General features: G+C 39.6%; 2 protein-coding genes across 7 annotated transcripts in view; one reads left to right on the top strand and one right to left on the bottom strand.

Annotated features, from left to right (window-relative positions):
- DNAJC1 (DnaJ heat shock protein family (Hsp40) member C1) overlaps positions 1-11,764 on the top strand; it is a 108,968-nt gene extending 97,204 nt beyond the window's left edge. Inside the window, exons 10-12 of the mRNA XM_048295310.1 lie at positions 9,427-9,475; positions 9,922-10,400; positions 11,548-11,764. Of these exons, the coding sequence (XP_048151267.1) occupies positions 9,427-9,475; positions 9,922-10,400; positions 11,548-11,616 (597 nt within the window). The 3' untranslated portion in view covers positions 11,617-11,764. The remainder of the gene's footprint in view (positions 1-9,426; positions 9,476-9,921; positions 10,401-11,547) is intronic.
- Positions 11,765-17,466: 5,702 nt separating this feature from the next.
- The window catches only part of MLLT10 (MLLT10 histone lysine methyltransferase DOT1L cofactor), a 129,027-nt gene continuing 122,974 nt past the window's right edge, over positions 17,467-23,519 (bottom strand). For 4 of the 6 annotated variants that reach the window (XM_048295352.1, XM_048295329.1, XM_048295344.1 and 1 more), the window contains 3 exons: positions 22,199-22,301; positions 21,232-21,444; positions 17,467-19,108 (listed from right to left, as the gene is read on the bottom strand). In XM_048295352.1, the coding sequence (XP_048151309.1) occupies positions 19,040-19,108; positions 21,232-21,444; positions 22,199-22,301 (385 nt within the window). In that variant the 3' untranslated portion in view covers positions 17,467-19,039. Of the gene's footprint in view, positions 19,109-21,231; positions 21,445-22,198; positions 22,302-23,519 lie in introns of those variants that run through there. The other 2 variants (XM_048295336.1, XM_048295361.1) reach the window with 2 other exon arrangements.

The following is a 23,519-nucleotide window of genomic DNA, read 5'->3' on the forward strand; positions in this document are numbered from 1 at the left end:
ACAAACATCTGCAAGAGACAACATCAGTGTAGTGGTTCTGCCTGAGGTTAGGTTCTTCTCTTCATATGGTCTGTGATTACACTAGCAAGTGCAAGCTATCTGGGAGGAAAAGGGGAGGAAACAAAACCTTCCTTACAATTGGAAGCATGTGTGAATTCACTTTTAAAAATGTGGAATTAAAGCCAGATAGTCACCATAGTTGGTCAGTAATCACTGCATATACCTCAGCTTGACTTCTTAAATTCAGTAATTCCTAATAAAGTGTTCCTTCAGCTTTTTTCTTGTCTACTACTATTCAAGCTGGTATTTTGTAGACATTTAAGTTTGTTTTTTCCCAAAATACAGCCCAAATAATGGTTCCTGTAAGGCCCTTTATATGGATATGTCTACCAGATTCCCTGTCCAAAGAAGTACATCCACCCAGTGTGATGCAGGCTGCTGGAAAAGTGCCAGCCAAAATCCAGCAGCAAACAGCTACATCCATGCTGTAGTGCCCCTGAGCTCCTTCAGCTCTACTGTTTCTATTTATGCTGCCTCATGTGATACCAGCATAAATATCTTTGCAGCATACTCCTGTGCTTTTCAGCTCAGAGCAGCTGTGGTACAGTCATACTGTGAGAAGGGTTACTACTTTAACTTCTCTCATGGTAAATGTAGGACACGTTTATCTTGTCTCTCTTTGGGAAGACATCTTTTAACAGCCAATGAATAATCAACCCAAAATAGATGAGGTTAAGTTGTGCTTACTTTATCAGTATGTTTAATTATTTAAATTGCCAATTGTCACTTTAATATGTGCGTATAGGGAATTTAGCAATCTTTTCCTATAAAGGTGGTTTTCAGCTGGCTTAGTATAATGAAATCTTATTGCTTTCACAACTGAAAGCTTCTGCAGCTTTTTAAGTCATTTTTATTACAATTGGCTGGTGTTGTAAATTAGGTTTTCAAGTATTTTGATTATGAAAGGGAAATGGAGTTAACTCTAATCAGGATTCCTGCCTGCTGACCTGGTTACCTGTACCACTGATCTCTGTCATCCTCCAAACATCTGTTCTTTGACCCATTTTCCTTGCTGAATTTGTTGCTCCAGGGTTAGTTCTCATTCCTGTCTGCCAATACTTAAGGAAATAATTGACCTTTTAAAACAAAATAAAAAAGTTATGTTGGAATTTCCTAAGTACTGTGAACACTCTGCAACATAGTATAAATAATCTATGGAGTGGAGTTGCAATACTACTATTTCTGCAAAAATTAGATTGTTTGATTTGACAAATGCTAACCTTTATGAAGATTTATAATAATGATTGTCAGCTTTTGCTGAATTCAGAAATTGAGAAAAAGCACTTAGATGTGAAATTATAGAAGTATATTGTAATTGACAATACCAACCTTCATAGATAAAAAGTTTAAAAAAAAATATTTGCTGAAAGGCATAAATTAATTTCAGTAACTACAAAGGACGTTCAAATTGTAAAAATAACAGAGGAAGTAAAAGCTGTCTGGCATGCCAAACAGACTTTAATGTGATTATTAGGTGCAGGTTTTTTAAATTAAAGGCAAAGAGATCTCAGATTTCATACTTGTGAAGTAATATCATTCACTTGTCTTACAGGATTTAAACTGATTCTGTTTGCTCCTGCAGTCACTAATCTCATGCATTTGTGTTGCAAAAACAGACTGATTGGGATTTTCTGCTTGTATAGAAGAACACTAAGGTAGACAGCAAAACAATAGCCAGGTGGCAGACATTCTGAATTACCATGAAACCTGAAAGCATAAGGTTTGGGGGGGGGGGGGGGTGGGGTGGGTGCTTATTTTTGATGTCTTTTGTATGTCCCAAGTAACAGTTTCAGCCTGTAAGTCTGACTGTGTGAGTTCATACTCATTATAAAATAGATTTTTTACTCATTGTAAAATAGATCTCTTATTTTTGACAATGCAAGCTTATTACTTTGCCAACAAGAAAACATCTATATGAGAAATGGTCCATATGTAAAAGCTCATGAATTTATTAGGTCTTTTGCTTCTGGAGATTAACTGTTTTCCTAAGACTGTTTTACATTTCGTGTACTGTGTCTGTATTAACTCAGTTACAGTCTAATTGAGTTATGGCTAGTCTGAAACATTCACCCATAGCAGTTTGCATATGTTTATGTAATCAATAGTTCTCCCAGTTGCTTACTGAAGTATAAAGACCTAGATCGAAGTCCAAGAGAGGTTATGAATATCTAGGATGGGGTTTAGATCATATGTAGGTCATGTAGATCCCTCAGCCTGAGAGTGAAGTCTTCAAATCACCTGTTTAATGCCACAGACTCACCAGAATGACTTCGTTGATACTTGGAGGGAGGAAAAGGTGGTTGCTGTTCACAATACTCTGACTGTACAGTTTTATTCTGTGCACTCCTACAGTTGCCCCTGCCATTTTTACAGGATTGGGCAGTACAATGCCCCTTATAAACAAAATGGATTTTCATCTCATAAAGCATGACCAGAGCATTCTTCTCACTTAAAGGAAAAGTTTTTTTACCAAAGGCAGTGGGACAGCAATTTTTCATCCAAATAGATGCCTTGTGAAGGGGTTAAGCCAGTGATGCTGCAACTTTTTATCAAGTGCCTTAAATTAGTGTAATGTCTCACAAAGCTCCCAGTGAGCTGGGTTTGAATTTCACTGCAGAGTTCAAATTTCTGACTGTCAAGAAAGGCAATGCATTTTGCATCATCAGTAACAAACTAAGATGTCCAAATAGTTGTTGCAGTGGGCATTTGAGCCAAACTCCTCTCCTGCATGAGTGCTCATTGGATAGAGCTAAAGACTCTCTCACGGATTTTGACTGAAAAAAAAAAACAAGCACAGTGTGAAGTCTCCAGCATTATCACAAGTCGAATAGTAAAGTTCTTCCACTTGTGTCCTGAAAAATGGAGCAATTCTTTTGCTGCTTTAAATTAACTGCTTGGGGACTTAAACTGGAGAAAGTTCTACATGTGGTGATTTAGGCCAAATTTGCCTTTTTTGCAGGCATCTTAAACTGCCTCATAATTAAACTCATGGTTGTTTGGGGGATTTCTGTTGCTGTGGCAAGTTCAGAATCACACATGGGTTCGAAGTCCATAAGCATGAGAAAACTGTGTTGTTGCTGGCTGCAACTGGTGGTTCTAAGCCTATTCACTTAAATTCATAGCATGTTTTGTAGTTCTTTCAAGAATGTTGTCCTTAAAATTCTCATTTGCTGTGTTAATATCAAGTTCAACCTACACAATTGCTAAAGATTAGTTACATTACCAACTTTTGGGAAAGTTTGTAACACTCTACTAAACAAACTGTTACAAGTAGTGCCAAAACAAAGATACATCTGATTTAAAATACTAATTTCAAGCGGTCTTGAAAGTTGCAAATTAGGATGCATGGAAAAATGATTTGCGTGGAGAATGATTTGGCTCAATGCCTCAGTATTTGAAGTTTGCCCAATCTGGTAAAACTGAAAGACAATTTTAGAAGCTCTTTTAGTGTCTAAAAGGGAAGACAGTGTATAAAGCAACAAATTTTGAGTCACGTGGAAATAAAAGAATAGGTCATTATTGTTGTCTGACTTGCGTCAAACAGTGCTTGATACAGTTGTGGCTGACGTGAAAAAAGCTGTTTAGATCTAGATTGGAAGAAAATTCAGTGCAGCAGGTAGTATTTTGGTTATAAGAGGAGAACTTTAAATTTGGCAAGTTATTCTCTGTGGTTCTGGAAGGTTAGATCTGTAAAAACCTGACAAAGCCAGGAAGGCATTAAAATCCTTCTGTATCTGGCTTGCCCCTGTGAGAAAAAAATGTGATTACAACTCAAATTAGCCTCAAAGATTCAAGAAATTCCTCATAGCTTCATAGTAACCTCAGCTACTCACAGGCTGTCCCCACGTTATTTTTTGCCATAATTCCACAGTTCTTGGTGCTTTTTTTTTCATGACATAACTAGATGGGGAGCATGCAGGAAGATAACAACTGGGTGAGCAGAAGATTGCTACTGGAACAGCAAATTTCTGATTGTTAATGCTGAGAAACCATGACATCTTTAGTAAATACTTAGAGAACTTCTGCTCAGGAAGATGCTGAGAGTAATAAAAAATAAAAAATGTTACCAGACCCTCCAGTGTTCAGTAGCATCATAACATGTCATCCTTCTTTGCAAGAAGTTTATATACATTTGGAAAGCCAAGTGATGTAGGTTTTCTTCCTCTACAAATCCCACATTATTTTCTCAAAATATCATTAGAACCCAAGAAGTTTGTACTTCTGTGATTATCTGCTGCAATCCTAATCAAAATATTATCCTAGAGAAGGAAGGTAGGTTGTTGCCCACAGAAGATTCCCAGGAGACAGTGAAGGGTGAAGGCTTCAATGGCATGCTGGCCCTGTGGAGCTGGGCTGGGGATGGTGCTGGAGGGCTCAGCTGAACTACTGAGCCAGTGGCTGCTGCTGTGAGAATGGGGAATTGCTCTTCATCTTCTGCAAAAGGGCTCTGTTGCTCTGTTTAGCATCAGTAGGATCACTGTACCTGACTTTAGAGGGTTTTCCCTCTAGGTCTGTCACAATTCTGTGCTTTTTTTATGTCTGCCTTCCCTGCAGGGTGAAAAGTACCCTCTCATTCATGTGATAGCAAAATTTGCTTTTGCCTGTGCATCTGAGAGTATTTTAAGCTGATTCTGAATATTTTTTTTCTGTATATCGCTGAAGTATCAATTGTCCCATCTGAAAGAGGTGGCAGGTGTCCAGGATAGTAAGAGTTTTAACATCTGGATGGTCACGATGAGGAATGTTTTTACTGCTAGGTGTGTTGTTAAGTAATAACTAGTCTTTGTGATCTGGACTAATTGTTAGCAGTACGGGAGGAAAAGAGCTCTGTCTGGCTTTCATCACATAAAATCATCCCACTAATCCCACTTGCTTTCGATAGAATCTTTTTATAGCTGAAGAGCTATTGAAACTGAGTTCAGAAGGGAGTTCTCAGAAGCAAATTGTTCCTGTGGTTTCTTTCTGTAGGTCCCATAGTAAGATAGTTTGATTTCTACTCCAGCAATTTGATTGCTTGCATCCAGGGTTTTTTTGTCATCTTTATCTGTCTAAGGAAATCTGTTTCACTGTGCATGATATTACCTGACTTTATTTGTGACTTCTGTTATCCCTGGTGGACTACAACATTTAAAGTTGATTCCTATAAAATAATGCAGTGTGTCTGTTTAGCAGTACAAATACTTGCAGGAATATGAGATCTTCTGTCTTCTGTTTTAAATCAATTTCACAGTCTTGATCCTTATTATTTAAGGTGTCCCCAGACCCAGGATTTCTTAAGGGGGTTGGCTAATACCCTGGTGAAAGCTGTTGTCAATAACAGCAGGCTTTTAGCACAACTTCTTACAGTCAGGATAAAACTCATAATTTAATATACATGAAAACTGTAATTTTAAAGAATTACGCAGGAACAAATAGCAATAATAACTACAAGAGAGTATTCTACAACTGCTTCATACTTTGAATAAGTTTTTCCAAGTATGTTATCTGTTAACTAATGAAAAAGTAATAATATCATATAAGCAAGCTATGATAAGTAATTGAGTAGAGAAAGCAATGGAGCAACTTATGTTGCATAACTTACTGAATTTTTTATGAATCAGTTAGGAACTAGCTAGTAAATAACACTATTCACCCCTGGAGTGGAAATTTAAATTGATATTAAGAATGTCAAAAAGCATGGAGCAACAGATAGAAGAAGAGTCTGCAGATTTGAGTGGCAAGAACACTGATTAAACTCAAACAGATCAAATTGAAATACATTCCTAATAATCCTCAGCAGTTTAATACTGACATGTTAACAATTCTTGCCCTGTGTCAGCATCTGGAATGACAATGACAGTTGAGGCTGATGGACACATAAATCTGAAGCCTAAATAAGTGATACCTGAACTCTCAGTGAAAAGAGCTGGGGTAAACATGAACTGTACATAGCACCTGGAAAAGGACTTGCAAACATCTGTATGAAGAAGAAAGCTGACAAAAATAATAATAGACAAATAATCTTCCCCTGTAACCTGTGAATGATGATTGTAAACCTGTGGGAAGCTTGATGAGTTGTCAAATTTATGTCAACTGAAGGTGCTGGTTCAATGTTTGAAACAGTAAATTTTCAGTATCTAAACCATACACAGAGTTGTTATTTCCAGCTTACCTGGTGAATGTTCAAATTGGAAGTCCATCAAAATACGAACAGATACCATAAAGCCTTCAAAAGATAGTCTTGGAAATACTAGATGTGATGAATGGAGTAACTTACTGCAAATGTTACATCTGGGTTCACCAAGCTATAATGACTGAAGTTGGCCAACATAAGATAACCTATGGAAAGACTGCTACTCCTGAATTTTTTGTAAGGGGAAATACAAAATGCAATCAGGATCTGGGAATAAGCCAATATCCTTCACTGTTCAAATGGAGAGGGATGGTTTAGATTCTAGTCCAATTCGATGTAATATGCAGCAAAATTTATATCTGTTATGGAGTACCTACACTAACCTGGTTTGGAAACACCTGTCTTGTAAAGGAAGCTGAAATCCAGGTGATTTGCACCACTTCCAAAGAAAAGCTTGTGTTGCACGTGTAGTGTCAGCTTGAAAGATAAAATGATAATTGCTGATCTCTGAAAACATCAGAGGTTCAACTGAGAGAAAACTGAACTCAGTTGGCACTGAGGAAGCAGCTCATGGTACCTGTCTTTGCTGGCAATTTATTCTGCTCTATTTTATTCAGGGAATCTTTTCTGCTCTCTTTGTCTTGCCTTCGTGTCCTTATGCGCAGGCTGTAAATCTCTGGAAGACTTACTTAAAAGATAGCAAAATGGTTTAGAGACAGTTTTCTGGAATACACGAAGATATATAGGGCCTTGTCATATTTATAATTAATCCACTGTGTCATTGCAGAAAGCTCTAAAAGCTACTTGTTTGCATGGCAAATTCTTCTTCCTCTTTTGAAAATAATCTATTGCAATCCATTTTATATAACATAATTTCAATTTAAGAGATGCATAGCAGGACACCACTGAGGATCCATTCTGTTCAGCAGTCAAGAATGGTTTCCATTCCTCTCAGCCTTTTAAATCATTGGTACATAGAGACACTGCTGAAGATGGAACACAAGCATTTTAATTTTGATTATTTTAGAATATAAATTTTTTGAGGAAGGTAATTTCTATTGATGGATCATGTGTTTCAAGGAGGATCCATTCTGTTGTTTCAGAATTGGGATCATGCAGATCCCAGAACTGTTGGTGCCACTTAAAATTATCTGTTCATAGTACAGTATTCTGAGATTTTTCTTCAAACAATTAAAACTTTATCATATTGCAACAGTAGAAACTGGAGTTTTCTGTGCCAGATGTCTACCTCTGGATAAAGGTTTTGGTTAATTAGGATTGGGATTTCATTGTTCACAGAGTTTTCATTTGAACTTAATCATCCCAGAAAATGAGGCTTAATTTGTAGGGAAAATAGACCACTTTGCCTTGTTAAGTCTTGCTGTCATTTCCTTAAGGAGATCCAGCACCAGCCTATTTTTACAGCAAACTGCTGCAATTTCATGGGCAGAAAGGTGGGTGGGAGGAACCAAACAGACCAGACTAGAAGCAGGTGGTACCAAGGTATTTTAACTGTTGAGGTACTCGCTTATGAATCTTGTCATAGAACAAAAATCCTGAATCTTAATATTTAATTCTTCTCACAGCAAGTGGCTTTACAACCCTCTGGCAGGTTTGCTCTCTAGTGCTGCTCTGAGTAGGGAATAATTGTTATTGTTAACATTAAGCAGCTAAAACAGCAGAAGTCTGTGCTGTGCCTCAGGAGGCCTAAATGGCTCCTGTTGTGGGTAAATCTCACACAGAGGAATTCCTGACTTAGTAAGGGATGTATTTTTTATTTTTGCTCTGGGCAGCATACTACCACACACCTTTCACTAAATGAATATTAACATCTGAGGTCCCAGGTTCAGAGAGCAGGGAACACAGGGAATCCATCCAACAAACAGGGAATCCATTCCAACAAACTGAATCAAGTTTGATTCAGTGTGTTGCCTGTTCACATTTTAAGTTTGATTTGGGTGGTTCAGACTACTTGATTTCAATTTCTAGCTTTTTTACAAAGTTCTCACATTCAAAAAGAAAAAAATTGATATTTAGTATTCATGAAACATTTTCAGTAATTAAAAAGACTGTATAATTCTTTGAATACTACATTTTAAGATGCCTTTTTTGTGGTACCTGCATTTGGGACTGTAGGCCACTACCTAAAAGGAACTAGAAGAGAGCTGGAGGGGGACTTTCTACAAGTGCCTGTAGTGATAGGATAAGAGGCAATGGCTTTAAACTGACAGTAAGTAGGTTTAGATGAGATATTAGGAAGAAGTTTTTTACTGTGAGGGTGGAAGGGCACTGAGAAGGTTGCCCAGAGAAATCATGGATGCCTGATCTCTGGAAGTGTTCCACTGGTTGGTCCAGTGGAAGGTGTGTCCATGCCAGGAGGGTTGGAACCAGATGATCCTTGAAGTCCCTTTCGAGCCAAGCCATTCTATAATTCTGTGGTCATTTTATATAACAAAGATGCTAAGTAATTAAAGAATCTTAATTTTAAGTGAAGCTTGTCTTGTTATCTGTAGTGAGGTCTAGAAATTTGGGATGAGGAAGCCCCTTTTTCTGGGTGGGGAGAAAGCCTGCTTGTTTGCTTACAAACAGAACAAATTTTGAAACAATCACTTTGTACTTTAAAAAAACCCAAAAATGCTAAATATAGTGTTACTTTTCTCCCAGGACAGAGATTTCAGTATACATGGAGCAGTTGAATCAAGCAGCTCTCTATCCTTTGGACTATCAGTAATAACTTTTTTTGCTGCAGTACCAGGACTTAGGAGGTGTCTTTGCTGATGTTTGGCAGTCAAACTGTTACATTTCATTTGGGGACCGAATGCCTGTCCACTCATGTGCTTCATCATCTGGACCTATGTGGGTTATTTTGTTCTTTTGTTCAGTATTGAGAAACTAACATATAGAAGACAACTCATTTGCTTCTATTTTTAGGTCGGAAAATTAGGGTTTAACAAGGAAAGAAAATAAAATTTGAGTATCAACTGTGGTGTATTATGGTGATAGTAATAGAAATATGTAGCATCACTTAAATTATTTTAATAAGCCAGGAATCGTTTAGAAAGAACAAAATCTAGAAGGTTACTTTAAGCTAGTTTGGGCTCCATATGTGAGCAAAGGCAGCCAAAGAACAACAGCCTCACCATATTTAATGTGTCTTCAATGTAGGTGTTTCGTGGTAAGCTAATCATGAATTCTTCAATAGCCCCAATGATATCATTTTTTAATAGTTCTTTATATTTGTTGTTTTCATGCAGGTTACTCTGAAAGCCAAACAGGTGAAGGATTCTGTTACATATACACCAGGTGTGTGCTTATGAAAATCACTGGGTTTGGGTGATAGCTGTGCCTTTCAGAGTCTGCTCTGCAGAGAGATTTTTGCAACCTTGACTTACTTTGAGAAAAGAGAAGAACTGCGGGGTGTTCTGAGGGAACATTTCCCTTGAGCTATATCTTCCCGGGATTTCTTATTCCATTTATTGTGGGGTTTGTTCATGTGTTCAGGCTACTCTCCTCGTTTATATGAGTGTGGGAATTTAGCAGCACTTCCCATAGATCAGATAAGCTCCTAATTGGCAAAGTTCAACACCGTGAATAGCTTGATTTCTCAATTTTTTATTTCTTAAGCAGTCAGTCCAGAAGAGCTTTTTGTCCACTCAGCTGTTCCCAGAACCTTTAATTTGTGGGCAGTTCCCTGCTTGCTTGTGGGGTGTTTTACTTTTTCAGAAGTGTAACAGCAGTGCTTCTAACAGGTATCATTAGGCTCTCTGAGCTTAAAACGCTGGCCCACAATTCTAAAAATTTCAAAGTCAACATGAATCTGCCGGATCACATAATCACCCAGAGAGAAAGGGAGGAGGAAGTGGAGGAGGAGGGGAACTACAGTCTTACACCAGAGCAGATGGATGTCCAAACAGATCCAAAGGAGACCAGTGCAAGTGAAACTAGACACCGCAGACGAAAAATTGTCAAAGCACCTGAAATGGCTCTGCTAGCAACAAAAGAGGCACCAGAAGAGAAGGGCAGAGGGAGACGTCAGAAAGATTTTGATAACACTGAGCAAGAGGAAGAGAGTGATGATGAGAGCAGAAGAAGGGAGAAAAGCCGTGCACCAGAAGAACTGTGGACTCAAAATCAACAGAAACTTCTTGAAATGGCCTTGCAGCAGCATCCAAAGGGAACATCGGATCGCTGGGATAAAATAGCAAAATGTGTTCCTGGAAAAAGCAAGGTATGACTTGTTTTGACTGAACTATAGTATAAATTTGAGGGGAAACATACTTGCTACTGATCTGTGATTACCTTAAGAATGAGGGTCCAGGCAGAAAGGTGAGGCCTTTACTTGGCCTCTCAGTCTAGACCCAGGTGACCTAAAGAGCATTACTGTCATGTTTGTTGTTTTATTTAAAACACCTTTTCATTCATTTCAGTTTGTTTGATCTAGTACAGAAAATGTTGAAATAACTCCTGTTTCATTTAAAATACCTACCTCTCCTCTGCCTTTCAGATCTTCAATTGCAGGACAAATTAGATTTTAAAACAAATTTTGATTCAAAGTTAGTAACCAAATGTTGGTGAGCTGCTTTACTTACACTTTCACAATACCTTTCTCAACCCATCTCAATGAACAGACAAAATAAGTAATCCATCTGCAAGTGTTAAATGCTCAATAATCTATCTAATGTTCTTTTTGTAAGTATAATCTTTTTAAAACGGCATTCATTGTCATTGATATAGATGGTCTGTGCTAGATCTCTTAAAAGTTGTGATAGCTTAGTTTGCTTGCTTCAGCCACTGTAGCTGCAGAAAAGCCCTGTAGTATTTGTGCCACACACAGTGTGAGGGGGCAGGAAGTGCAGTAGGGAAGGATTTGGGTGTTTCTCTAGCTCTGAAGCTGTTCTGCAGTCTCTGGTGTCAGCAGGTGCTGCATCAGTGACCTTGAAGGCTTGGCTTAACCTGCCTGCAGTGGGGCTCACACCAGAGTAACTGTTTTAAATAGATACTGCAATACAGCTGTTCAATAACTGCTCTTGCAGTCATTGTCAAGAAGTACTGGGCAACTGTTTCTTGGGTTTGTGTACTCTTCGAAGAGATAAATAAGCCACTAAGAAATGTAAATTGCAAGTTCATTTTTCTAATCCCCTCTTCCCTAGATGTAGATTCCCCTTCTCAAATTTAGTGTGCAACTTTAAAGCGAGAAGAACCAACCAACCAACCAACCAAGAAAAAACCCAAACAAACAAAAAAAAACCCACTCAAAAAAAACCCCTACACAACCCCCAGAACCCAACTCTTCTTCTAGAATAAGATAGCATGTATAGAGTTAAAGCAATACTAAAATTTCAACCTTTGAATAACACTTTTGTGTTTCCTTTCAGGAGGAGTGTATAGCAAGATACAAGTTGCTTGTTGAACTGGTACAAAAGAAAAAAATGGCTAAAAGCTGAATGTTGTGAGCAAGAAGAGATGTAGCTCATCTTTGTCAAAATGGGGTTTTAAATCTCACGGGCAGGAAACTGCATTTTTGTACCTCAGTATTTCTATACATCATGTGCCTTAGCAAAAGAAAATATTAATAAATCTTATACTATCTCACCTGGTTTGCGTGTTGAAGAATGAAGGTGTGTTTGTATTGAAGAGCTGCTTATGCAGATGTGTGATAATAATGTCTAAAAGTGAGCAGACCTTCAGGAAAACCCCCTCTGATAATCACATACTGAATCTGGTAGGTTTGCAGCCAATGGATATACAGTGTACAAGTAACTTAGATTTGTTTTGAAAGAGAGAATTGACCTGAAATTGTTAAGCAAGCACGAGAGTAATGAAACTCTGCACTCAAAATATATTTTTCTTTCTTGCACCTCTAAATCCAAGACCATATGCTTATAAACACCTTATTCTTATAAATACCTAGTCATATTTTGAAATAAGTAGTATTTCTAGTATTAATTTCCACATATATTTATATGCACCTGCAATATAATACCTTCTTCTGCCAACCCTGCAGTTATACACAGTGATATTTGATAGCATTGTTAATTCAGTTGAAATGGGTAAAAACACTAAAGGCCTTAATTTTTAAATTTGAAATTAAGAGATACAAGATACTTCAGGACCATTTTTAAGTACAGAATGGCTAACATTCTTGGGCTAAGAGCTCTCATATTTGAGGGGTGGTTGTATACCCTGGATTCAATTTGAAGAATAGGTAATAAGGGTTATATTATTCCCTCCTTGTAATTTTGTTTTGTATAACTTTTCCAGAATTATGAAAAACTTAAAATGCTGGAATAAAGGGTACTTAATGGGCTGTAAGTTACAGCAATAAATCAGAGCAGTGATCACAGTCTTTTACAAGAAACATTAAGGACTTTTTAAAAGCATTTTTTAGCATTCAAATTGCGATTTATACCAGGATTCTAAAAATCTTTTGAGCTTTAATTCAAAATCAAAATGAAAACTCAGAGGATCACGTATCTGAACTCAAAATTGAAACTTGGTGGCTGAAAATCTCCTTTAACTTCCTGCCATTTCCACTGCTGATTTTCCCAGTAACTACCAATTGTGCTCCTTCTGTCAGGTCAGCATTTCACAACATTTCATCCCATTCCCATAAAACTTTAAGGGCCAAATATTTAGGGAATATAACGGTCTTCCATATGTGTTCCTCTACCAATTGGAGCTTTGTTGGGGTTTTTTTATCTCATATAAAAAAAAAATCGTGGTAGAAATAATGATATTATGGAAACATATCCAGATACAAAATAATGCATCGAAATTTTTTTCACAGAGAACTTCACAGCTTAACTGCATTGGAAATGAAACATATTTAGAAGCTGTACTGTGGTGTGGGTGCTAATCGATGGAACAGGAATTCTGTGCTACTATGAAGGGAGAATCTTGGTGAGATCAAGTGAGGTATTTTCAAGAGGTATCAAGAAATCTTAACTTTCAAAAGCTTTTAGTCATCCAGAACACTCAATGAGAGATGACTAGCTATAAAGCAAGGTAATTGAAATGGCTGCAAAGAAAAGCTGCTAAAATGGTGAAGGGAATAGGTGAAAATTAATGGGTGGAGCTGGGGTAGAAGAACATCAGCAAATGGAGATGTACTGTTCATGAACAAAATAGACTGGTAATGGGAATATTTCTGCAGTTTCAAAACAAGGAAGCAGGTACTGGGAGAGTTTAGCCTGTGAGGAGAAGAGAGCCATCTTTCCTTTCCAGTCTGGACTTACAAGACTTTACCTGGGATGGTGTGCCTGGTTCAGTGTATCACACTTCGAGATGTAGAGCATCCAGAAGAGGCAGAGAGAATGATCCTGTGTTTGCAATGCCTGATTTGCAAGGAAGGAATTGGTATTTGCTCTAGACTAGAGAGAGGGAAAAGTCTTCAAGGTCTGTATAAGGGAGCTTTGCAGTTGCGTGATCTCCGTTTCCCTGATGTGATCCATATGGAAATGTTACAAGTCTGCTGTGGCTGTGAAGAGTAACAATGGGCTCAGTTTGGCATGAGAAATAGCTTAGTTAGGTGTCAGGGCAAAAAAATCCAGTATATATATATATATATAACAAGGACTTGGGAGGACTCTTGACACCTTTATTGCTGGAGATCTAAACTTAACATGAGCACCTGCTCAAGACTGGCCACAGCCCCACCAGTGTGTGGCAATCAGTAGTCACACAGTGCCTCCCAACACCTCCCACTCCCCTCCACCACAGCCCTTCTGCATGGGGGTCAAAGGAAGAAGGACAAGCACTGCTGACTGGTAAGAGTTTTTGTTTGTGTGTAACACCATTCACACTGAGAAACTTGAAACAATGCTCCTGACCAATCCAGTTTACCTGAAGGAAGATGTTTAAGGATGGGCAAAAGTTGTATGTGCCCTTCTGTCACACTTGTCAGGTTGAACACCTGAGTGCTGGATGTGCTGCTTATGCATGGATGGAAGAGAATTCATGGATTGCATCCTTCCTGCTTAAAGACTGAACCTTCCCAAAAGCAGAGGCAAGCTGGCTGTGCAAGAGAAATGCACTGGCCTCTTGCACAGTGGCACTGCACTGGGAATTGGTGACAGGCCCAACTGTCTCAGCATCAAGAACTGGGAAGGTTTTCCAGTGCACTGGTGGGTCATTTGGAACTTGGATGGGGAATGTGAGTCAGTGCCCTGCACCAGTGGATCTGATCTCTGCACCCAGATGCTCAGATCCCCATCCAGGAGCCATCCCTCACGGAGCAAGGTAGTGAAGGCTTCGTCCAGAGCACATCCGGTCATACTTCAGTTCATCAAGGGCCAAAGGAATTGGCACAGCCTTAGCTTTAGCTTTAGTGCTTGGCAGTGGGGAGGAAGGAGGCCTGGTAAGAGTGAGACTTTCAGAGCCTCTCAGGGCCCTTTCCTGGGGTTGCCAGGTGTGTTGTGGAGATGACACAGCCCTATTAGCAGTGCCTTTAGTCTGTGGTGACTGAGGTCACACATGATGCTCACTGGAGAAGTGGAAGACTGTACCCAGGCTTTGTTTTCTCATGGGTCTGTTACCCAACACCAGAGCTTGTTTTTGTAAAACTCTGTCCATGAAAACCAAGGTCACTCAAGGCTTGGGATTTAAGCAACTTCTTCCAACTTTTGTTGTAGCACGGAACGAACATTTCCTTTAAGTAAGATTAATAATTTGCCTGCTAGCAAAATATATTTTCTTTCCTGGGCAGTTTTGAGCTGTAGCTCAACAGTGCTTTTGCACCATAACTTTGTGTTAGTCCTAGAGGGTCTGTGCTGTAGGTTCTATACTCTGACTTGCACTTAAATATGTCAGATCTGAGCCTACTTTGAGGGTCTTTGCTCGTCTCTGCTGATGGGATGGGCAGAACACTGTGGAAAGGAGCGTTTGGAGCAGATGAGACAGGGAGGGCAATCTTCCCTTACTGCTGAGGATCCAGTCCCAGTGCCAAGCTGAAGGATCCTGGCAACCATACACAAGTGAGGCAGTAGAATATGGCTGAGATGCCGTGAAGGTTAATAGTGCTCACATTTAGGCTGTTTAGTTCTAGAGGAAAGACCAGATGCTGGTCTGCAGTGTCCTTTTGTAAATGTAGATGTTTGGACTGCATTACTCTCAACCTTATAGTTCTCAGTGCTTGAATTAATTAAAAAAAAAAAAAAAAAAAGATGTTTCAGGAACAATTTTGCAATGTGACCTCTTTATGAGATGACAGGGCCTGAAAACAACAGGAACACTGAAGAGTTCTCCTTTAGGTGGACCCAACAGTAAGATTTTAGTGCAGCTTATGAAAAACAGGCATCAGAAAACTGGTCATTAAATGTCACACAGTGCTACTGCTGAAAGAGTTGCTCCTGCTAACACAGCTTGAATGGATAAAGTTGATAAAAGCAGGATTTCAGATGATGTAGGCTGTCCAGAATTAGTTGGCTTCTGTAAGCCATAAGGTTTGTTGTCATTCAGTGAAGTGGGGTTTTGATGAAAAATCTGAATGCTGCACCTTTAGTCTGTGCTGCTTGACACTGAGCCCAGAGCAGTTCCCAACACAGAAGGAGAGCTCAGCAACTTGGCTGCCAGGGACCTGCAGAGGGGCTTGGGCTGCTTTGGCATCCAAGGCATTCCACAGGGACAGCCCTGTGGGCTTTACTGGACTGGCGCCAAATCAGCCACAGACCATCATCTTTGATGTCAGGACCTGCAAAGTCATTGAAACAAGATTGGTTTTGACTGCATCTGGCCCTCATGTGAACTTGGCTTTGATGTGGTCTCTTTCTTTAAAGGGCTGGTGAACTGAATTTTTGTTTGGATGTCAGAACTGTCCTTTTCATTATTTCCTTGCTGCTTCTTGTTGGTCCACCAGGACTGTGGTACTGTAAACCACCCCTTGCAGTCTTGGGCTTCTGGCACCAATCTCTTGACAATTCTGAGTATTTCTAACTTTGTCCCTTTCACACTTCTCTTAGCAGGACACAGGTACCAGAGTATAGGCAGTCCCTTCCTAATAAAAGAAATACACAAGGAAAGGCAGGACTTAGCACTTTCACTTATTGACTTATATTGCCTGAGTGGTTTTAGCTTTGGCTTAGGTCCACAAATAAAGCAGCAGTCCATGGCTCCAGGAGCAGTGGCACTCAGGATTCCCTGGAGACCTTGTGCTGGGGGCAGGTGTAGATTGGGCTTTTCTTCCCCTACCTCCAGCTCTGGCAGTACCAAGTGTAACTTTGGGGCCCGGCCTTCCGTGATTTGTAGTCTCCCTTCTCAGCACTGATCAACAGCCAGTGCTCAAGCACTGACAGCTCCTGAGCTCTGGACCTTGTACACATTTAATCAGTAGAAATGCTGAAGTCTCCTGGATCTCTTCCTCAAAGAATAAAACACTCATCAACCACCCTCAAAATGTCAGGAGGTTTTTCTAGTCCTGGGGAGGGTGGGAGCAACTGATGCCCCTTTGCTGTGCCAGGTGATGTTTCACATTTCCCTACAGCTTGTTCATTTACCAGTCTTCTTTCAGGATTCCAGTTTTCCCCACTGGAAAATAAAACAAAAACATTAAGTACTTGGGCCTTGAGCAGATGGAACAACATTCAAATGGCACAGCCCACAGCAACACCATCTTCCTGCTCCTTGTCCCAGAAGCTGCTCTGAGCCTCAGACTGCCCCTGACTAGAGAGGAGCTAAAAATTGTGAGGAAGCCATAAATGCATCTCTTGTCTGTCAACCCCTGACTAGCACAAGCCTCACATTTTATCTTCAAGTGACTGTACAGGAAGGGTCAAGTTCTCTTTGCTTCCTGGGAAATAAAAAACCAGTATTTAGCTATTTATCAATCTTCTCATGGACAATAAGCAAAATTCATGGAAAAAACCACTGTGCTGGTTTTACAGAAAGTACAGTGCAAAGGTTACAGCAACAACCTCACTCCCCTCACCCAGGCAGGTGCAGATAAGAAACCATCCCCTCCCCACCAAGCTCCTGCCAAGTTCCATCGGAACAAACTGGAGCCGTTGGACAACAGCCACTGCTCCTGTGATTCCAGTCATTCCTCTCTGAAGGGTGAAAGCAAAAAACTGGCACCAGACCCAGGGCTGCAATGGGCATTTCTGTCCAGTAAGTGGAAATATTCCTGGACAGTTTTTCAGCTACATCAGTGTCTCCTGAAAGGAAAAATTTACATGAAAAGTATTTTTTGAAACTTCTTGTAATCAAATTTAGTAGCCATGTGCAAATCAAATCCTTCCTGTCGTGTGATGTTAATAAAAATATTCCATTCCTCTACAAGACTCACATTCACACAAGCCATATACAATGATAAACATTATTAAAGTTTATTAACAAAAGCTTTGTACATATCTTTTCATACACTTGGAATTTTACATCTAGTCAAAATAACAGCACATTTCCATCTTACCTTTTGTACAAATTGTTACAGAATATCCACCAGTGGGGCGAGTAAGTAAAATAAACCACTGGTTTACTTTTGTAAAGTATCTACAAAAGTGATTTGTGACATTTTTAAAAAATTCCCCAGAACATATAAAAATAAATTATTTTTACTTTTTCAATTAAATCTACTAATTAGAAATATTACAAATCAAAATATCAATGTTTTCTTATGAATTCTTCACAATACAAAACAGATTCACAAAACTTTATTTACAGAAATGAGGTAAGAACTGTGCAATGTTTAACTAAGAAACATATTGCAGAATTAACATGTTCTTCCAAATAAGTACACAGTGGAGGTCTAATTACAGCTGGGTCTTTTCCGCTAATAATTCCCACCTCACTCTTGATTAGTGGTCATTACCCCCATTAAACTGTCCTTCACCACCCTGCATAGACTCGCCATGAGATCAGCAACTGCCGGAAGTGTTGTAACACAAGTTCACCCGTTTCAACCACTGGGAAATTTTAGTGGGAAATGGTAACTCACTTTTTTGGTAATTTATTAGTGAAAAGTGACCCAGGTAACAATCTGCCTGAGCTCTCTACAGTGGTATAAACACCTCTAGGAAAGGCAGAACAAGGCTGCTGGTGCAAGACAGAATATTCCCGCTGCTAACAAGGACACATCTAGGTGCATGATCAGCTGTTTGCAGCCATTTCAACGAAATGGAGGTAGCAACAGGCACTTGGTTTAGGCCAAACACTACACAAACTTCTTCCAGTGTGGCCTTCTCATCTGGTAAGAAAACTTTGTCACTGGAACCAAACAGGTTCCTTTAAAAACCTCAGAACTCTAAAACCTACACCAAAATTAATAAACTTTGGATTCCATACCATAATTCTTACTCAAGAAAAACTCCCAACTATACAACAATAGAAATTTAAAGGAATAAAAAGTTCAGAAGTAAATTCCCTTATGAGTCAGGTTTCAAAACAGGTGTGTAAAAAAAGAAACTATGAACAGCAAGTCCCAGCCGCCATTAGAATGTCAGTCTAAAAGGATCTATTAAAACTGCAGCAGCAGATCAGACGGGCTGGGGTTGGGCTGGTAAAACTACTGCTCTGAAACCAAAGCAATGCATCACTGCAGACAGTTTACAGCCTTTAAATCCATGAGATTAGGACTGAAGAGTCAAGTGTGTGTTCTTCCGTGGTTGAATTTGTACCTAGTACCATCATATTGACAAAATAATTATGATTTGCAGAGTTTCATCTACTTCACAGTCTGAGACATTAAAAAGTACATCCATTTTAGTGCAACAAGAAAGCAAATGAAAGCCTACCAAAAATATCCTTATGAAAATTATTAACCTCTTGCTGTGCAGTAAGAGTTCCTTGTTGCTCTTTTTCAATCTGCAGAAAGGGAACCCGCAGTTTGCAGCCACATGAAGTGCTATAACAGCAGGACGTGCAGGGCTCAAGTGTCATTCAAATGTCAACTCTTCTCTGACGCAACTGGTCCAGTTTTATCATTGAGCCTCTGTGTAAGAGAAAATACTTCTAAAAATCAGATTATAACATACAGAGCTAAGTAAAATTCAAATCATAAATATGACAAAGCAGTTGAGGTACATTCACCACAGCCATATAAATAGTAACTTCTGCACTGTAAAAAATAACCATGTACTGTAGAATAAAAAGTGGGAAAGGAAAGAATAATTAAAGGAGTAGTCCTGTGTTGAAGCAACTAATGCTAAGGTCATGACAGCCAGCATTAGAAAACACCAACTCTGCTTCTACTGTCGTTCCAACAAGAGTGGCTGTTCCTGGCTGTGGGTCTCTCTAGAACTGCAAGATGGTCAAGAGAAACACCAGGTAACCTCTGCTGCATTTGCCTACTGGAGAGGGCTGAAATCTACAGTTCCCCATCACAACAAATACCATTTCCAACTTGCCCCATCACAATTCTTTCTTTCATATATTGCTACAAAGACATTTCCTGCAAGTATTGAACAGGACTGAGCAAAAATCTCATCTCATTCACTGAGCATTCAGAAATGCCTGAAAACCTGTTTCAACTGCAAATGAGATTAAAACAGTAGAACTCTGGCAAATAGAGAATTTGTTAAAAACAGTTCAACAATCTATGCAACCTGTCTCAATTCTAGTCTTTAAAAAAAAAGAAATTTCAAAAGAAATTTTTGTAAGGGCTTTGTTTGAAAGATGTTCTTTCTTGAAATTATCTACAGCTAACTGTTAACATAAAAACTGTAATGGCATACTTGTAAAAATACACTGCACTGTACAGACCTAGTAATGGCCATTTTAAAAAATCGAAGTAAGATCACATAGAATATTTTGCTTGGATGTACACCAAATATAGGGTCTCAATTCCATTCAATACTAGTGTTTGGAAAATGAGGGGAGATAAGTTTTAAACATATGAGAACAAACTGTGAACATTTCTGAATGAAGGCAAGTCCTGGAGCCAACTCCTGTGCCAACACGTTTGCTGTGACAGTGACCCAGAGAACAGGATCCGACTGCAGCGACCGTTCGCAGCCGCAACGTCACAACTGCCCAAACCCCAAGGTGACAGTGACCCTGCACAAAGATGAACAAAACTAAGTGCTCGTAATTTTGAATGGAAGGGAGCTGTTTCCAGGAAAAACTGTCTTGAAAATTCATCATTTATGTGGTTTTTATCTCACCTACTTCCTGGAAGTACCACTGAAGCCCAGCCCGAGTCCTCCACCACAGTGCTCCTCAAGTAGCACAAGGATTTGGGATTGGGGAACAGAGAGGGGACTCATAACTTGCCCAAACTCTCCCCACCTGCTCTTGCAGACAAGCTTCCCTTTCTTCTCTACCACTACCACTTGCTGTCTTCTCCAAGGAATGATGAAACTTTATGTCTTCCTGCTCTATTCATCCTCTGTTTTTCCAAGTTTCATATGCTCCTTCCTTTATCCTCTCATCTTAATTGTATGACCCTTAGAGAATGAAGCCTATTCTTTGACTTGTTGAAGAAAATTCCTCTGTCTTGGGGACGGAGATTATGGGCAAATACTAAATATAATGGAACATCTTTGCCAGAAAAATGTGTCTTGTTTCTTTATCTGTCTAGGAAAGGTTTTATTACTCTACAAAGCAGAAGAGCCGCTCAGCCTCCCAATGCACAGCCTCCTTTTCCCAGGCCAGAACAAGAGGCTCAAAGTCCATTCTCCTAACACAAGTTCCACCTTCCCAGCAATGGGATCCTCACCTCTCAAGTCATCAACTGATCTCCACAGCACCACAGGGCCTGAGGCCTGACCAAGGCAAACTCGCCAGTAAGGTGGTAAAAGGAATGACCCACAAAGAGTGGACACAGTGCTGGGGAAGAAGCAGGGTGAGGAGGACTAGGGCTGCAGTTGTAATTACAAGAGGAATGCAAGGGTCACACTGGACTGGTGTCCTGATCCAGGGAAGCAGGAGTGTGCAGCAGACATTTTGGTGTGACTACCAATTCGCAGAGTTCTAAGCCTCATTTAAGTGCAGCCCAAGGCTCAAGAAAAATAAAAAAAAGAAAGACAAAAAATCCACCATCTTTGATTTGTGAATACAGGTACATTACCTGCTTATCTTTTAGTTACCTCCTGGAGGTAGTGCATTGAAAGTGAGGTGAGAAGTATACTTACTGTCACCTTCTGAGCTGCATTATCTCCATGAATTGTAAGGAATGGGTTGGTAGCAGCTGCATTAAGTGGTGAGGCCTGTGTGCCTGAAAGTAAGTTGTTTATGGGTATCTGTGCTCCTCCAGTAATCTGCAATTGCTGTACTTCAGATTGATGGTGTTGGTGATGGTGATGTTGTTGCTGTACTAATTGATACAAAAGGGCCTGATGTTGTTCCTTGAGTAATATGAGGAGAGGGAGGAGGAAGAAAAAAAAGATCAATAATTAGTTGCTGAAAAATAGCTCCTCCCTGGGTTCCTGTTTATCCAGCTCTTCAGTCAGTGCAACCCTTACACTAATCCCAGCTAATTTAGGTTACACTAATGAAGTTCCATGAGACTGTGGGAAAGGAAAGAAAGTTCCTGTCAGACTTCCTGAAATCAGTAGCTCAGCAGAAATTCAGCTAAGCCTGATGGCTTAAACAGGCCTCTGCCAAAACAAACATACCTGAGACGACCATGTATTAAACCAACACAATTAACAATACAAATAGTTAAACCAGTTACCTAATGGCCTATATGAATACTGCAAGCAGAGCAAAGACAGCTCATGAGATGATATCCAAAAATCTTTTGCTAGTGTTCTAGTGGAATCAGAGATAGCTCAAAATACTGTTAGAATCCACACATGGTCCCAAACTCTGCTGCCCACAGCTGATGCTGAGAGAGACAAGCCTCCACATCCACACAGGACAAAATGGAACTGAAAGCACTAGGGAATGATTCTTGTAGCCATACACGCACCCCAGTAATATCCTACCATTTTACATGACTATCATCCAAAAAAGACTGAAGCAACTGAAAGACTAAAATATTATCAAAGCCTTTAATGTCAAGTTAAATGCATTACTATTATTTATATTAAGCTGAGGAGTTTATCCACGCCTTAGAATACAATAGAGGAATAAATCATAATTAACTGAAAAACTTACTGATGTGAGTTGCTGGGTACTTAGTAATTGCTGGAATTGCTGGTGCTGTTGATGAAGCAACAGTTGTCTCTGTTGGTCAGAAAGCAATCCTAGTCCCGAGGCACTGTAGGGTTTGACAGGGTAATACTGTGGTTTATATGGAAGTATGGAAACTTTTTACTCCAACTTTCCATTAAAGAAAAGATTTACACAGACAGACACTATTTAGCATTTGATTTCATACTGCAAATACTGTCTGACTGTCCAGTTGGGATTCCTGACACCACCCCCAAATCTCATTTATGCTGAGAAACAGCAACATCTTGCCTGTAACACGTCTACTCCCTCCATGTTATTTGAAACTCAGATAATAATTACCAATTATAAAGCTTTTTTCAAATGCTTTATACAGAAAGGCCAGATTTTATATTACAAGACAGCTCTTCCCAACCTTTAACACTTAGTTACCAAGCATTTACTTTGCCTTGGTTTCCTTCTAATTCCCATCTTCTGTGTCATTCAAACCACTCATATTGCCCACACCTTGTCTGTAATTTCGCAAACACCTTCAGCCTTGCAGGGAGCCAAGGGATGCTGCCATGGAATGAAGCTGCCTCTGCTTTTGCCAACTATTTGCTCCCAGTCCCTATTTTCATGCCTACATAAAATTGTCTGCAAATATTTAGGAAATTGGGCAAGGAATAGATCCAGCTGACATCTAGGCTGTAAATAAAGGGTTTCTTCAGCTATACCAGTTTACTGCAAGACCAACGGCATGAACAAGGGTGTGTTGGGAATAGAAGACCAGGAAGACAGCTGGATTTACTCTTTCAGTAGAGTGTTGGCTTTTACTAGTTTAAAACACCCATTAAAATATTAAAGTGTAGTTTCATGATAGGTTTATCCTGCTGTTGAAAAATTAGGTACTTCCCTTTCAGCTGTACACTTCTGTCCCCTCCCCTCGTATCGGGTCTTGCAGCACAGTGGGCTGCAACCTGTGGGAACTGAGCTGAAACTTAAACCAATACAAAACACACTGACAGATTCTCTATTAATGTAGATGAGGTCACGGTGTGATGCAGAAGTTCTAGTAAGGTGTGCACAGGATGACAGGATTTCTTGTTGGGATTGGTAGTAAGGAATTATTCACTTAAATAAGTCACAAATCCACACCATTAGGCTACAATCAGGTGGTTCCTCAGGACATAACATTTATCTTGCATTTTTACAGCAGCCAGCAAACTGTAGCCCAACTCTGCTGTAATTTGACTTGTAACCAGCCAATATGAAAATACCCAAAGCCCCATGATTCTCTCCTACTGGGACAGGGCAAGCCACATAC

This window comes from Corvus hawaiiensis, chromosome 1, assembly GCF_020740725.1.
Source record: "Corvus hawaiiensis isolate bCorHaw1 chromosome 1, bCorHaw1.pri.cur, whole genome shotgun sequence".
Taxonomy (NCBI): Eukaryota; Metazoa; Chordata; class Aves; order Passeriformes; family Corvidae; genus Corvus; species Corvus hawaiiensis.